The sequence below is a fragment of the Euphorbia lathyris genome, chromosome 7, assembly GCF_963576675.1.
Source record: "Euphorbia lathyris chromosome 7, ddEupLath1.1, whole genome shotgun sequence".
Taxonomy (NCBI): Eukaryota; Viridiplantae; Streptophyta; class Magnoliopsida; order Malpighiales; family Euphorbiaceae; genus Euphorbia; species Euphorbia lathyris.
Window position 1 is genome coordinate 29,607,633 of NC_088916.1, and position 16,695 is coordinate 29,624,327.

Below are 16,695 nucleotides of genomic sequence, written 5' to 3' on the forward strand. Positions count from 1 at the left end.
TAATATTTATGAAATTAATAATAAGTATTGGATTAATTATATTGTGTTTGATAAAAAAAATTATATTATTAAGTGAAAAATTGTTAATTAAATAAATATGGTGTGTTTTATGATAAGTGGGGTCTATAAATTTTAAAGTAATAATATGCTCTAGTGGGATGTAATTATTGAATGTTATTTTTGACGAGGAGGAGGTAGAAAGTAACAAAACAAACTTAGTCATTTAGTATTAGATTTGCTCTAATACAATAATGAAAAAAAGAAGGGAAAATTACAAAACTAGGTCAAATGGGAGGCCTATTTATATATTTAACCCATTTACTCAACCTATTACATATCTAGACTCATTTTGTGTGACTTTCCAAAAATACCCTCAATATTTACGCGCGGCTCGCCCCATCCCGTCTGACTTCGCATATTCCATACTATGCGAAGTCTGCGAAGTAAATGTTTGGGTTTGCTTGATGAATTTAGTTCGCATATGCGAAGCCTGGATGTGTTTTGAAGCTAATTCGCGAAGTGGTATATAACAAAAAAGGGCAAACAACAACGGATTCTAACATTCAAATCATAACATTATCAAAATTTACAACAAGATTGCCACAATAACAACATTCAAATCATAACATTATCAAAATTTACAACAAGATTGCCACAATAACTAATCCGGTACCAATTTTGAAACGAAGATTACTCATCCGCTTTAAAATTGGCACCGGATTAAGTTAGGTCCACTTTGAAGATTGGCACCATAGGATGGACGTGTCCCATGGTGCACCCCGAGATTGACACAATCTCTCCTAACGAATCATTTCAGGAGTGAATGTGTCAATCTTGGGGAAGTTCATCCCTATACAGGAAGGAAAATCATCTTCCCTGCAGCCCAGTACGCCGCCTTCCAGAAAGGGATGTTACGTATTCAACCATCTACAGAAAAAATTAACCGTGTTAGTTATGAAAAAGGACGATATTGGATTCACGAAATGAAAATTAGCGAAGCATGCGAATGTAAATGTGCATGGGAAGAGGTGATTTTACTTCGCATAACGATTTTTTCGCGAAGTCTGAAATGTGACTATATACGTCGCATATCGATGCTTTCGCGAAGTCTGCGAGGTCTGAAACGTAAGGATCTATTCGCAGACTTCGCGAACTAATAGATTCGCGAGGTAGATCCATACGTTTCAGACTCTTTCTCTTCGCAGAACGTCGCGAATTCATCGATTCGCGAAGTAGATCATCAAGTTTCAGGCTCGTTCTCTTCGCAGATCTCCGCGAATTCATCGACTACGCGAAGTGAATTCATGGAAAACGCAGGAAAAACAGCAGACACTTACATTTTTCGCTCCTAACAATATGATAAACTGGGAAGAACGACGGAAATAACGTAGAATAACCATTTCTGGAATGGTAACAAGAAGAAAGAAACCAATTAACGAACAGGAAGATGAAGAACCATGGCTTCGTTTTCTAGGGTTAGGAAGTTGCAGAATCAAGAGATGAAAAGAGAACTTCATTGTGATTTGGAAACATGGTGCAGATTTCATGCAATTTAAAGGCAAATAGGAAGATCAAAAGTCTTCAAATCATTAATGGAGGAGCCAAACCGTTTTCGCACACCAAGGAGAACAGGGGAGAGAAACCGATAGAGTGAGGGGAAGTGGGAAGGGTAGGGGTATTATGGGAAAGTCACATAAAAACAGTCTAGATATGTAATAGGTTGAGTAAATGGGTTAAATATGTAAAAGGGCCTCCCATTTGATCTAGTTTTGTAATTTTCCCAAAAAAGAAACTGATTGACCAATCATGTATTATAGCTTTATCAGCCCGTGTAACTTTTCATGCTCCCATCTTTTCTCCCTTTTACCATTTTTGCCCTTATGTCAGATGTTGGCAAGTTATTGAGGCGAGTTCCTATCGTAATCCCCGATAGCGAGTGATAAAAGCATTTTATAATTTATACTCGGATAGGATATAAAGTAAACTCAAGAGCCGCGTGTTGAAGGCGGGAAAAACTATAGTTTTAAATTTGAACTAGACCTTCAAATTTATGAATCTGCCATCGGGAATGTTGCCAGAGTGACTACTTATCTTCTATTACAAGTTGATCATCTCATAATTCGTTCTCTATAGACAGAAACAGAACCAAGGAATTTGGATTGATGTGGTCAAGATGGATTTCCATTCTTTAAAGAGAAAACAACTGCAATCTCTCTGCAAAAAGCATGGCATCCCGGCCAACAAAACCAATCTTCAAATGGCTGATTTGTTGACTGCCGCTCTCAAGGTTTGTCTTTCAATTTTCCTACACTTCTCTATTTCTTTTTTTCGTTTTGATTAGTACTACCATTGCATTCTTGTGTAGATTAATAGTATTATCTTTTTTTTTCTGTGACTGTTTGTTTAAACTGTCCGGAAAGAATTTCATGGAGATCGCTGTTATTTGTTATTTTTTTTTTGTGGTATGAAAATGGAGAGTGAACATGAATTAGAAGTGGTTTAGAAGTAGTTGCTCAATTTGCAGGGTTTTTTCTGGGTCATGTTGAATGAAAAGTAAACTTTGAAATTGGGAGTCGTTGTTAATATTGGAAATGTTAGAGCTCTGATATCAGTTTTGTTGGCCTTTTTAATATCCAGTCCCTTGTAACAAAAAAAGAAGCTAAGAATATCCACTCTCTTTAAAGAAGCTTTAGTAGGGAATTTAAATAGTGGGTTTTAGTTCTTTATCCTATTTTCCTAAGAAATAACAGCGAATATGGCTGCAAGTTAGATTTTTTATTTTATTTATTTTCAGTACAACTTGAGTTGTGAATGACATATTATTACTTCTCTAAACTTTATACAGGAGAAAGAAAATACAGTTCTTGAAGAACATATAAACTTGAAAATTTCTGAAGATGAGCAGAAAAACTTTAAGAAAGTGCGGTTCAGTCCTGATATTGAAACCCGTGAATATGAGCCTTCAGGAAATAAAAGGAAAAGAAGAACAACCACCTTGATTAGTTCTTCCTTAAATGAGTCGAAAAAGAGCATTGTTTCTCATAAAGTTGGTAATAAGAAAGGTAGAAGAAATGGAAAGATAGGAAGTGCTTCCAGGACTCGTCGGACGGAAAGTGAAATTGAAACTGATAATTGTAACGAGGGATGTGAATCTACAGCCTTTCAGAAGGGAGTGGCTAATGCAAATATTGATAGGGATGGTGGTGAAACTAGAAAGGGTGCAAGGCGATCAGCGAGAATTAGGGCTAAGTGTAAAGACTCTGAACTGGTTTTGGAGGCAGATGGTGGAGAAGCTCAGTCTGTAGTGAGCATTTCTGCGGTTGAAGGAAAAGATGAAGTTTTTGGCGCTATATTTAGAAAAACTTCCAAGGGCATTGCTAGAGCTGTTTCTAAACGGAAATCTGTTGATGTCCCTGTGGAAAGTAGACAACTGGTGCCAAAGGAGAGTAGAAAGCGACGAAAGACTATGAATTTGGATGTAGTGACTGAGGATAGAGCTTCTTCAGAAACTAATGAGCAAAATGAGAAGGCTCCGCCACCTGCTGCCAATCCGCGTATGTCCAGGCGCAAAACTATTGTGTTGAACCCCAACGTCGCGGCAGAGGAGTCGGCATCAGATGAAGCTATGGTAAAGCTTAAACTATTGCATGAAAAAGCTTTACCAAAGAACTATATAGTGAAAGAACTTCGTAGGTCTAATAGAAGAGCTTCCGTATACAGTGGGGCAGCAATGTCTATTGAAGTGAACGAAATTGCAGGAATCGTTGCGGAAGTGAAAGAAATATCTCCATCAGTTCAAAAGACTGAAACTACCGCGGTTGTCAGTGAATCATTAGTTTCAAAGCCTTCAGGAGCATCCGCACGACATGCGTCTAAGATGAAGCAAAAGGCCATCGCAGGAGTGCCAAATTTGGTAGAGACTAAGCACGGTGGTAAGTTTCTATGAGTAGGAAATTATTTTTAGATACTTTTGGTGTTTACTTACTGCGGTCTTAAACATATGTAGGTCAAAACTCCAATTTCACAGAGAAAATGCTGGCAGAAGAAGAAACATCAACCAACAAGGAAGTGTACTGCGGAAGTGATGATATCAGTGGCCATTCAGCTGAAGTTGATAGGATAGACATTCAGAAAGATGGAGTATATGTTCTAGAAAGGCATGCCAATACAGAAGATGAATTCGAGAATGAATTGATACCTGAAAATGGAAGATCCCTAGAATCAGTCAACTTGGATATTGTAACAGAGAGCATTAAAAACGTATTTCATATTGATGATGTCAATGATCCTCCAACTGAAGTTGGAAGGTCTCTCGAAGAAGATGGAGTGATCAGTGGTCTAGAAAGGAATAATCATGATGGTACAGTAGGTGAAAAACAGCATGGACAGCCAGGACAAGAAGCTCTTCATAGGAAAGCATCACTGGTTGACGATGAGGTTTACACCAAAAACCTTGACGATGTTTCTCCATTCATAGGCAAGAAGACTGATGCAGTAGGCGATTCCTCTTGTATTGGTATGTGTTTAAAAGCCTAGAGAAAAAAGTTCTTTCCTTTTGTTTCTACTTATTGTTATTAGCTTAATTTTGGAAGCTTTAACTGTTTCTCTTCATCGAATCACAGAAAGTGAAGCCTTGGAGCTGAATTTATTTTTTCAAGAGGGGGAAAGTGTTTTTGAAAAACCGTGTGTAGAGGGATCCTCAATAAATTTGACAAGTATGGACGGTGGAAAGTTGCTAGAGAATGCAGTTACTGACATGTCTTCCACACAAGTTGCTGAAGAACCAAGCAATTTGAAACAAACACATACAACTGATATTATAGCTGAACAATCCCAAGAACCGACAGAGCAGTTGGAGGAAATTACAAAAAATGGGGCAAAGATGGTGGATCAATATCATAAATTCACTACTCCCGTCAATCAAGGTATATATTTTAGCAGAATGTTTGTCGTTTGGTATTTAATTTTGTATTTAGGTGCAAATGAATGTCCAGTTCTCAACTCCATTTCGATTCTATCAGATTCTACAGCTGGAGAGGGCAAGAGTTGTGAATTACAATTGGCATCACCAAAGGAGATAAGTCCGCATCTTGAAAATGAAGTGGAAGCTCCTAACACGAAAGATAGCTTCCAGGCGGATTGCAAAACATTCCTTCATCTCGAGAAGGATAATATCCAAGCTGCCGAGGACAAGGAAACTGTTGCTTTGGGGGAATATGCCTGCGATGCTTCGGAGCTAAAAGGAAGCAACGATAAAGCTGAACTCGAAGATGGTAAAGGAATATTTCAATTTGTCCTAGAAGAGAAAGATCTGAATAGTGATCAACATGATTTTGCTAGCGGTGGAGCTTTAACTTGTAAGGACCATTGATAAAGGGCGGCCCGGTCGCATTACGCGTCCCCGCTGAGCGAGGGTCCGGGGAGGGGTCCCACCACAAGGGTGTATTGGGGGCAAGCCTTCCCTTGCCAATTTAATTGGCAAGAGGCCGCTCCTAAGACTCGAACCCGTGACCTCTGGTCACACGGCAACAACGTTTTACCGTTGCGCCAAGGCTCGCCCTCTAATAAAATAGAGTGGGATAAATAATCTAAAATGCAAGAGGTCTTAGGATATGCTTCCCGTTTGAAGCTATCCTTCCCTATATATCACCATTTTAATGTGCAAAACTGATCCCTTCTGCAGCCTTTTCTATTAAGCACAGAATCAACTTGCCAGTACTTGATAGTCAGTCATGCAAAAAACGTGTCTATTTCTTTTTCATATCTGGAGACTTGTTTTCATGCACTTGGGAATTTCGTTGATGTTACAGATCAGGTAACAGCGAGGTGTAGTTCTGATGGTGAAGAAACTGATGTTTCAGAAGGAACAGAAGCGGATACTTTGCCTTTGTTGTTTATGGATGACTTGGAAGATAAAAAGGTTTCCTACATTGCAGTGCCAAAGAACTCTAGCGATGAGATATGTGAAAAAGATCTTGGAGTTGGCATGATTTGTGATAGAGAAGTTGGTGATGGTAATGGTGGTGAACCATTTTTACCGGTAGCAACAGAAATTTCATCATGTGCTAATTCATATTGTGGTAGACCTGAAATGGAGTTGCATCATTCCTTCACACAATCGAATGAAAAAGCATCTTATGGTAAGTGAGCTCGACAAACTGTCTTCAACATATATTATTATATGCTGAAATGTATTTTAAAAGCCCGTTATAATGATATGGTAGGAGAGAATCTCTAACTTAAGGTAGATTTGTCAGGATTAGGGATTTCTGACAGTAAGATTAGGGCAGAAAAGAGAAGAATAGAGAGAATTCAGAAGAAATAAAGATTTCATTAATCAATTGCATAATGAATCAGTACATGCTGATTCTCTTAAATAGGGAAAAGGAAAGTAAAGATGGCCTAACAAATTCATCTCTCTAATAATTCTAACCTACATTAAATAGGAATAGTAAATATAATCTACCTTAAATCACTCTAATAATTCTAACATACCTTAAATAAGAAAAGTAAATACAACCTACCTTAAATAAGAATATGAATTACAGTAATTCACTAAATAGATAGAATGACAGCTAAGGATGGTAAAAAGACCCATTTTAATCCTTCTTCTTTTGCACATATGTGACAAGATTCATTCTAGCAGAATTCTTAATTTTCAGTAATACATGGTGAAATCTTTTTTTAGTTTGCCAAGCTCAGATAGAGGAGGACGAAATTATGATAAGAGGTGATGGAAGGGTCCATAAATCTGATGATGTTGCAAATAATCCTACTCATAATCCAAGCTTAGGAAATTATGAAAAAGACCATGATGACGTTGCTAACGAACAACTTAAATTGCTTTCTGATGCATTCGGTGAAGGATTTTTCATTGATGATGTTCTAGACGAACTCTCATGTGAAAATAAAACTGAGGTTCAACCCATAGAGGCCGGAAGAGAACAATGTCTGCCTGAGCGTAATAAGGTTGTAACTGTAGCTAATTCTGAGCTAACTGCGGACTCCAAAAACCTTGATTCTATCTCTCCATTCAGAGGCAAGATTGGTGACGGATTAGGTAATTCCTCTTGTGATGGTAGGTGTTAAAAACCCTGGAGAAAAGTAGTTCTCTTTAGTTTACTTATTTTTATCAACTTAGTCTTGGAATCTTAAACAATATCTATTCCTGGAAATGCAGAAACTGAAGCTTTCGAGCTGAATTTGTGTTTTGAAAAGGGAGAATATACGGCGGAAAAACAGGATGTAGAGGCATCTCCAGTAAATCTGATAAGCATGGACGCTGGAAGCATCCCAGAAAACGATTCTTCCACAATAAGTGCTGAAGAAGCAAGCAATTTGAAACGAGAATATACTGCTAATTCTATTGGTGAAGAACTTCAAGACGTAACAGAACAGTTTGAGGAAAAAACTCAGGCAGTGATGGTTGATCAGTCTCATGCATTCACTGCTTCTAAGGTTCATGAAGGTATAAATGTAGCAGAACATTTATTTCGTCTTTGCATTTGTATTTAGGTGCAATACAATAACCATTTCTTAACACCATTCCAATTCTATCAGGAGTTACAGCTGAAGAGGGGAAGAGTTGTGAATTCAAATTACTGTCAGCAGAGAAGACAAGTCCTGGTCCTGAAAATGACACGCATAACGTTCAGTTGGAATCTACTTATTCAGTGATGAAAAGGACAAGTAAAAGTGGTTTGATTCGAAGTACAGCCCAAAAACTTGCAGACCCGAATTCTATGAAGGGGAATAGTGATGATATCAGTGGTCATTCAGTTGAAGTTGATAGGATAAACATTCAGAATGATGTAGTCTATTTTCTAGGAAGGCATGCCAATATAGAAGATGAAATTGAGAACAAATTGAAACCTGAAAATGGAAGAACCCTACAATCAGTCAATGTGGAGATTGTGACAGAGAACATTAAAGACGTATTCCAATCCGATGATGTCAATGATCGTTTAACTGAAGTTGCAAGAACTATCGAAGATGATGGAGTGATCCTTGGTCTAAAAAGGAATGAACATGATGGTACAGTAGATGAAGAAGAGCACGGACAGCCAGGACAGGAAGCTCATCCTAGGAAAGCATCACTGGTTGTTGGTGCAGAGAATTTCATGGAAAATACAGAAGACATACCTGAAGGTGCTAATGAGTACTCAAACGAAATGCAAAGAAATCATGTTGAAAATTTTATAGTCTGTGGTCAAGAGAGGACTGAACATGATGGAGTCCAGCTTGAAGTGGAAGCTCCTAACACGAAAGATAGCTTCCAGGCGGATTGCAAAACATTCCTTCATTTGCAGAAGGATAATATCCAAGCTGCCGGGGACAGAGAAATTGTTGCTTTGGGGGGAAATGCCTACAATGCTTCAGAGCTAACTGGAAGCAACTTTAAAGCTGAACTCGGAGATGGGAAAGGTATATTTCGATTTGTCTGAGAAGAGAAGGATATTAATAGAGGCCAACATGATTTTGGTAGTGGTGAAACTTCATCTTCTTGCTAATCTGTGAAACGTTTCTCACACTGTACTTGTCTTATCCATTCTTTTTAACATGTTGGAAATTACTTTCTGCTTTTCCTGATACCTTAGGCACTTCTATAAAAGATAATGATGAATATCAGCAAAGTTTGTTTTCAATTACTTGTTTTATAACAAAAACATTTGACACTGTTATGCCATGTGTAGCTATGCTCTTTATATATCTCCATTGCAATACGCATCGTTTCATGCTGTTTTAATTTGCAAAAAATTTCCCTTTTGTAGCCTCTTCTATTAAGAACCGAACCAGCTTGCCAGTACTTGTTAGTCATGCGAAAAATGTGTATTTTTCTTTTGCGTTTTTGTGGTCTTGTTTTCATGACTTTGTTGATATTGCAGATCAGGAAACAACAAAGTTTAGTTTTAACGGTGAAGAAAATGATGTTCCAGAAAGAACACAAGCGGGTGCTTTGCCTCAGTTTTGTATAGACGCGTTTGAAGATGGAAAGGTGTCCTACACCGCGGTGCCAAAGAAATCCAGCGATGAGATATGTGGAAAAGATATTGGAGATGGCATGATTTGTGATAGGGAAATTGGTGAACAATTTTTGTCAGAAACAACAGAAATTTCATCAGGTGCTGATTCATATTGTGGTAGACCTGAAATGGAGTTACATCATTCTTTCACTCAGCCGAATGGGAAAGCATCTTATGGTAAGTCTGCTCGACCAACTATCTGCAACATCATGTACTATTATGCTGAAATGAATTTCAAAAGCCTGTTTTGATGACATGATAGAAGAGAATCTCAAACGTAAGGTAGATTCATTGTAGGATAATTCTTAATTTTCAATTTTCAATGTTAGGTGGTGATTTCTTTATTTTTCTTTAGTTTGCCAAACTCTGGAGGTGGACGAAATAATAACAAGAGGTGATGGAAGGGTGCATCAACCTACAGATAGTCCAAGCTTAGGAAATGATGCAAGAGACCATGATAGAGTTGCTAACGAACAACTTAATGTGCATTTGGATGCATTGAGTAAAGAAGTCTTCATTTATAATACTGGTTTTCTTAACGACCTCCCATGTGAAAATAATCTTGAGATTCAACCCATAGAGGCTGGGAGAGAACAATGTCTGCCTCAGCATAGTGATGAGGTCGTAACTGATGCTAATTGTGAGCAAACTCCGGACACCAAAACCCTTGATGCTGTTTTTCCATCCAAAGGCAACACTACTGATGCAGTAGGTGAGTCCTCTTGTCATGGTAGGTGTTAAAACCCCGAAGAAAAGAAGTTCTCTTTAAATTGTTCATTGTCATCAGCTTAGTTTTAGAATCTTTAACAATATCTATTCCTGGAAATGCAAATGCAGAAAGTGAATATTTCGAGCTGAATTTGTTTTTTGAAGAGGGAGAACATGTAAAACAGAATGTAGAGGCATCTCCGTTAAATCTGCTAAGCATGGACGCTGAAAGCTTCCCAGAAAATGTGTCTTCCACACTAATTGCTGAAGAGGCAAGCAATGTGAAACGAGGATATACTGTTAATTCTACAGTTGAAGAACTGCTAGAAGTAACAAGGCAGTTTGAGGAAATGAAAAATATTGAGGCAGTGATTGTAGACCATTCTCATGCATTAACTGCTTGTGCGGTTCATCAAGGTATACATTTATCAGAAGAACATTTATTTCGGTCTTTGCATTTGTGTTTAAGTGCATTAGAATATGCATTTCTTAACACCATCGTATATCTATCAGAATTTAAAATTGAAGAGGGGAAGAGGTGTGAATTGAAATTACCGTCATCAAAGGAGACAGGTGCTGATCATGAAAATGACAAGCATAACGTACATTGTGAAACGCCTTTTTCAGTGACGAAAAGGACAAATAGAAGTGGTTTGGTTCCAAGTACAGCCCAGAGCGCGAATGCTATGAATGATAATGGTGATGACATTCAGAAAGATGGGGTCTATGTTCCAGGAAGTCATGCCAATATGGAAGATGAAATTGAGAACGAATTGATAAATGGAAGATCCCTACATGCAGTCAATGTGGAGATTGACACAGAGAGCATTAAAGACGTATCCCAAAGGGATGATGTCAATTATTGGTTAACTGACGTTGCAAGATCTATCGAAGACTATGCAATGATCAGTGGTCTAGAAAGGAATAAACATGATGGTACAATAGGTGAAGAAGAGCATGGACAGCCGGGACAGGAAGCTCATCATAGGAAAGCATCATTGGTTGTTGTTGGCACAGAGACTATCGTGGCAGATACAGAAGACATGCCTGATGGGGCTAATGAGTACTCAAACAAAATGCAAGAGAAGGATATGAATAGAGGTCAACATGATTTTGCTAGCGGTGAAGCTTTACCATGTAAGGACCATTGACTCATGTTCTTTCGAATCCTTCACATGCTGTACTTGTCCATTCTTTTTAACATTTTTGAGATTGCTTTCTGCAGTCCCTAATACCGTATGCACTTCTATAAAATATAATGATGAACGTCAACAAGGTTTGTTTCAAGTTACTTGTATTGTAACAAAAATATTTGACACTGTTTATCCGGTTCATAAATTTTCTTTAAATTGAACACCCTAAAAATTCGCACATTGTAAAATGGAGGGACCAATAATCTAAAAAGTCAAGAGGATTTAAGATGTGCTTTCCGTGTGTAGCTATCTCCATTCTAATATTCACTGTTTCATCGTGTTTTGTTTTGGAAATTTATCCCTCTTGCAGCCTCTTCTATTGAGGATAGAATCGACTTGCCAGTACTTGATAGTCATGCAAAAAATGTGTCTTTCTTTTGCGTTTTTGTGGATATTTTTTCATGCACTTGGAATTTTGTTGATGATGCAGATCAGGAAACGACAAGGTTCAGTTTTAATTGTGAAGAAAATGATGTTTTAGAAGGAACACAAGCAGATGCTGCACCTCATTCTTTTATCGATGAGTTGGAAGATGGAAAGGTGTCCGACATTGTGCAAAAGAACTCTAGTGATGAGATATGTGACAGAGATCCTGGACATGGAATGATTTCTGATAGGGAAGTTGGTGAATGTAATGGTGGCGAACTGTTTTTGTCAGAAGCAACAGAAATTTCATCATGTGCTGATTCATATTGTGGTAGACCTCTATTCATTCTAGCAGAATTCATAATTTATTTTTGAGTAAAGTTCAAATAAAACCCCTGTGATTTCACTAATTTTCAGATAAAGGACTCTGGTTTACTTTTTGTCAAAACAAGGATTGAAGTTTTAAACTTGGATTAATGCTATTAAAACCATCTTTAACGACCTGAAAATGAAAAATTTCAAGAATTAAAGTTGTTCAATGTCATATTTTCTATCGAACTACATTTTCGATTTTCGAAAATCATCATTTTTGGAACTTTCTCTCTCTAAACACTAACTTTCTCTCTCTTTACCAAACATCATCTAAACAATCTCAAAATAAAAAAGTTGAAGAATTAAAGTTGCTTAGAATATTAGTAGTTCTTAAAATATGTCATTTTTGAAGTCGTCAAAGGCGATTTTAATAGTATCATTCGAAAAAGTCCTTATTTTGTTAAAGTTAAAAACCTCAATCCTTGTTTTGATAAAAAGTAAACCACAGTCCTTTATCTGAAAATTAGTGAAACCACATAGATTTTATTTGAACTTTACCCTTTATTTTTTTAGTTTGCCAAACTCCAGAGATAACACCAAATTTTGCTTGAAATGCAGAAGAATTTGATGGACGAAATTACAACAAGAGGTGATGATGGAATGGTGCTGAAAACTGATGAAGTTGCAAATACTCCTACAGATAATCCAAGCTTAGGAGATGATGCAAGAGACCATCATGAAGTTGCTAACGAACAACTTAATTCGCATTCGGATGCATTGAGTGAGAAAGTTTTCATTGATAATCCTGCTGTTCTAAGCGAACTTTCCTGTGAAAATAAAACTGAGGTTCAACCCACTGTTGCTGGGAGAGAACAATGTCTGCCTGAGCTTGATGATATGGTTGCAACTGTTACTAATTCTGAGCAAACGGCGGGCACCAAAAATCTTGATGCTGTTTCTCCATTCAAAGGCAAGACAACCTATGCAGTAGGTGATTCTTCTTGTCATGGTAGGGTGTTAAAACCTTGGAGAAAATTCTCTTTAATTTACTTGTATCAGCAATGTTTTGGAATCTTTAACAATATCTATTCATGGAATTGCAGAAAGTGAAGCTTTCAAGGTGAATTTGTTTTTTGAAGGAGAATATGTAGTTGAAGAACCTGGTGTAGAAACATTTCCAGTAAATCACAGTGGAAGCTTCACAGAAAATGTGCCTTCCATTCCAATTGATGAAGAAGCAGAACGAGGATATACTGCTAATTCTATTGTTGAAGAACTGCAAGAAGTGACAGAGCAGTTTGAGGAAATGAAAGAAACTGAAGCAGTGATGGTTAATCAGTCTCGTGCATTCACTGCTTCTGCGGTTCATCAAGGTATCAATTTTAGCAGAACATTTATTCTGGCCTTTGCATTTTTATTTAGGTGCAATAGATTATCCATTTCTTAACACCATTGCACTCCTATCAGAAGTTACAGGTGAAGAGGGGAAAAGTCTTGAATTGAAATTACTCACAGCAGAGCAGACAAGTGCTGATCCTGAAAATGACAAGCATAACGAATCATTGAGTTTTTCAATGATGAAAAGGACAAGTAAAAGTGTTCTGATTTCAAGTACACCCCAAAAAGTTGCAGACCCGTACACTATGAAGGAGAATGCGCCCAGCGTCAAGAGGGAGCAACTTGCTAGCTTCACAGCCTCAAGAATGTCACAGAAAAGGCGTCCCCTAGAGGACATCAGGAACCAGTAGATATATTCTTGGTCATTGAGTTTTTCAATGATGAAAAGGACAAGTAAAAGTGTTCTGATTTCAAGTACACCCCAAAAAGTTGCAGACCCGTACACTATGAAGGAGAATGCGCCCAGCGTCAAGAGGGAGCAACTTGCTAGCTTCACAGCCTCAAGAATGTCACAGAAAAGGCGTCCCCTAGAGGACATCAGGAACCAGTAGATATATTCTTGGTCATTTTTATATGTTTTCTTTTTTTGATACTTCGGATTTGGGTTTTAAATCTCATCTGATGTTGAGCATATCTCATGCATTACAAAAAAATGTCTGTGGCATACTTTGGATTTGGGTTTTAACACCTATCATTGAAATACTATGATGTTTCTATTTATCAAGAACACTGCTTGTGTTTTTATTTGTTTTGGGTACTTGTTACATCTCTTTCAAATCAAATGTTACAGCAAGATTAATCAAGTACCCTAAACAATTAATTAAATATAGAGGAATAAACTTGTTACATCTCTTTGAAAATTTAACTGAAAATCCAGTCCCATTTGATTTTGATTGTGGCGTTTGAAATAGATTAATAGAGGAATAAACTGTTTCCTTATATTTGATAATGAGGAATCTATTTATACACGTTCTATATAATAAAGGTTCAAAGTTAGCCCTCAGATTTGGCATGGAGGGTCAATTTAACACAAATCCATATCAATGCAGTCTTTTTATACCTTTATCATGTTCATTTTTAATATTTGAAAGGCTTAATACATCATTTGCCCCTGAACTTGTCCGAAATAGTTGATTGGCCCCCTAAACTTTCAAAGTGTCTCGATAGCTCCCTGAACTTGCATAAAATGTTTAGTTAGCCGCCTGAACTTGCGTAAAACGTAATCAATTTATCACTCGGTTGCAAAAAAGTAAGTTAAACGCGGAAGATGTATTCCACGTATCTTAGAATGTTATTACATAATTTAAAAATAGAGTAAAAATGAAGTTATTACTTGCTCAACTACAAACCTTGTATTCTCTAATATTACAACCGCAATACCCAATCTTGATTGTTTTACTTTTTTTAAGACGCGTGCAATACATTTTCCGTATTTAACTTAATTTTTTGCAACCGAGTGATCAATTGATTACGTTTTACGCAAGTTCATGGGGCTAACTGGACATTTTATATAAGTTCAGGGAGCTATCGAGATACTTTGAAAGTTCAGGGGGCCAATCAACCATTTTGGACAAGTTCAGGGAGCAAATGATGTATTAAGCCTATTTGAAATTTATTTTCATACTTAAAAACTATTATATTCTGCATAGCCGTATAACGCTTTGGCGTTGACGCATTACTGTATGTTGATGCACTAATACTATTTTGAGGGGTTTAGTGAGGTTTTTTTTTGCTGTTTTGAGAGTTTCTATCCGAATTAATTTGTTGTGGCCCATACTCCTATTTCGATGGATTTTTAGAGATTTTATTTGTCAGTTCAGTTTTGGCTTCTATTTTATTTTTCATATTTTATCATTTAATATAATTATTTCATTAAAAAAAATTAAGAAAAAAATTGAGTAACAATTAAAATTCGAAATTCAACTAATTTTTATCTAAAATTGGGTATGATTTCTTTATAAATAAAATATATCCGAAAATTATTTTTATCATATATTATTACTTAATATTATTATTTCATTAACCAAATGGAAAAAATTATTTAAAAGAAATAAAAAAACAAACTTTGTACAATATTTATCAGGTTATGTCCCAGTGCATACCAATGCCATTTTGAGGGGTTTGAGTCACATGCTATATATGTGGAGAGTAAACCTGGCAGACAACAAGTAAGGAAGGAACAGAAACCACCTACCGTTCAAATTGGGAAGGATAGAAGGAAATGAGTATCCTAAATAACCATCTAAAGAGGAATGATACCATTTTTGTTGACGAGAATCACCCACAAAGACACACTTAAGAGCTTTAGGATCGAGTTTAGATACACGAGGTCTCATGTTCTAAAAAAGCAAGTAGACCCAAACACTCTAGGAGTGAGAGGGAATAAGGTATTTTAGCCTTTAAGAATAGAAGAAGGCATACGATTAATCAAGGTACAAGCAATAGAAACAACATCAACCCAAAATATTTTAGGAACCTGCATATGAAAAATAAAAGCTCGGAAAACATCTAGTAAGTGATAATTTTCGCTTAACCTCTCCGTTCTGTTGTGAGGTAAAAACACAAGAAGACTGATAAATAATACCATTTTGTAAAAAATAAGTATTAAAACAAGATGAAGACTTTTCTTGTGCATTGTCACTTCACAAGATGTATACATGTTTATTGAATTGAATCTAGAAAGCACATGAAATGTAAAATAAGTCTAAACGATTTCTCATAGGATACAACTACGTAATCCGAGAATATCGTCAACAAAGGTCACAAAATAATGAAAACTCAATTTTGACGGAACAAGATAGGCCATATATCAAAATGTGTTGGGAAATTAACTATTAATTTAAAATAATTAAATAAAAAGGGAATTAGTGTAAAGTCCTAATTAGTAAGGAACTATATTTGAAATTTGTAAAGGATTGATTTTGTAATTATAATTATAAAAAAAAGAAAAAATAAATAAATAATTTGATGAAAGTTGACCACCGAATTTGGTGGTCAACTGAATAATTAATTGTGCCAGCAACTAGTGCTGGCACAATTAAGGCTTTATAAAAGCCAATGATACTTAAATTCAAAGAATAGAATTGGGAAAAAAGAAAATGTAAGGAGAGTTGAGATTGTGAGAGGAGGCACAATTGTGCCTTTGTGAGTTTTGAGAGTTTGTTTTAGAGGGTAGTCTAATTATTTTGGAGAGAGATAAAAATAGTAAAGATAATTATTTTGGGTAGTTTTGGGAAACACCCGAGTGCTACTATTTTTGTTTTATCTCATTGTAACTCTAGAAAGTTTCTAGAGAACACCCTCTTGTAAACCTCATAAATTCAATAAAATTAAGATTTATTGCTTCCGCTAAATTGTCGCAATCCAGAAAAATTTCCAACAGTGGTATCAGAGCCATGGTTCAATGGCACAAGGGGAAGCCTAAATGTTTCAAGTGTACGGAGTTTAGGCACGTGCAACAAAATTGCAGGTATAAGAGAAAAGAAAGTGTCAATATGGCAAATCATGTTGACGAAAAAGAATTTGTTTAATTTGGAGAGAAGTGCTCCAATAGTTGAAGGTTGATGAGAAGTGCATCAACAAATCGATTCGGCGAGAAATGCTCCGAGAAGTTGTTTGTGGAGAGAAGTGTTCCGTTTACGAGGAAGTGCTCCAACAGTTGAAGGTTGATGAGAAGTGCATCAACAAATCGATTC

The 16,695-nt window shown here is 36.6% G+C and overlaps 1 protein-coding gene across 5 annotated transcripts; it reads left to right on the forward strand.

The window, feature by feature from the left end:
• The first annotated feature begins 2,103 nt into the window (after nt 1-2,103).
• Nucleotides 2,104-12,402, forward strand: LOC136200879 (uncharacterized). Of its 5 annotated transcripts, none has more exons than XM_065991370.1 (15): nt 2,104-2,287; nt 2,846-3,932; nt 4,007-4,516; nt 4,623-4,925; nt 5,022-5,273; nt 5,811-6,140; nt 6,689-7,078; nt 7,181-7,468; nt 7,561-8,424; nt 8,886-9,200; nt 9,379-9,753; nt 9,861-10,148; nt 10,245-10,868; nt 11,355-11,621; nt 12,221-12,402. In XM_065991370.1, the coding sequence occupies exons 1-15, from the start codon at nt 2,174-2,176 to the stop codon at nt 12,253-12,255; spliced, it is 6,042 nt and encodes a 2,013-aa protein (XP_065847442.1). In that variant the 5' UTR covers nt 2,104-2,173; the 3' UTR covers nt 12,256-12,402. The 5 variants fall into 5 exon arrangements, with proteins under 5 accessions (XP_065847442.1, XP_065847443.1, XP_065847444.1 ...); XM_065991371.1 differs by having other exon boundaries at nt 9,379-9,735; XM_065991372.1 differs by having other exon boundaries at nt 6,689-7,060.
• Nucleotides 12,403-16,695: the final 4,293 nt, after the last annotated feature.

Coding starts and splice junctions, on each gene's coding strand:
- LOC136200879 (XM_065991370.1), top strand. CDS start 2,174: ATGGATTTCCATTCTTTAAAGAGAAAACAACTGCAATCTCTCTGCAAA. Junction 7,469..7,560: donor TGCTTCTAAGGTTCATGAAG/GTATAAATGTAG, acceptor CAATTCTATCAG/GAGTTACAGCTGAAGAGGGG. Junction 9,201..9,378: donor GAATGGGAAAGCATCTTATG/GTAAGTCTGCTC, acceptor ATTTTTCTTTAG/TTTGCCAAACTCTGGAGGTG.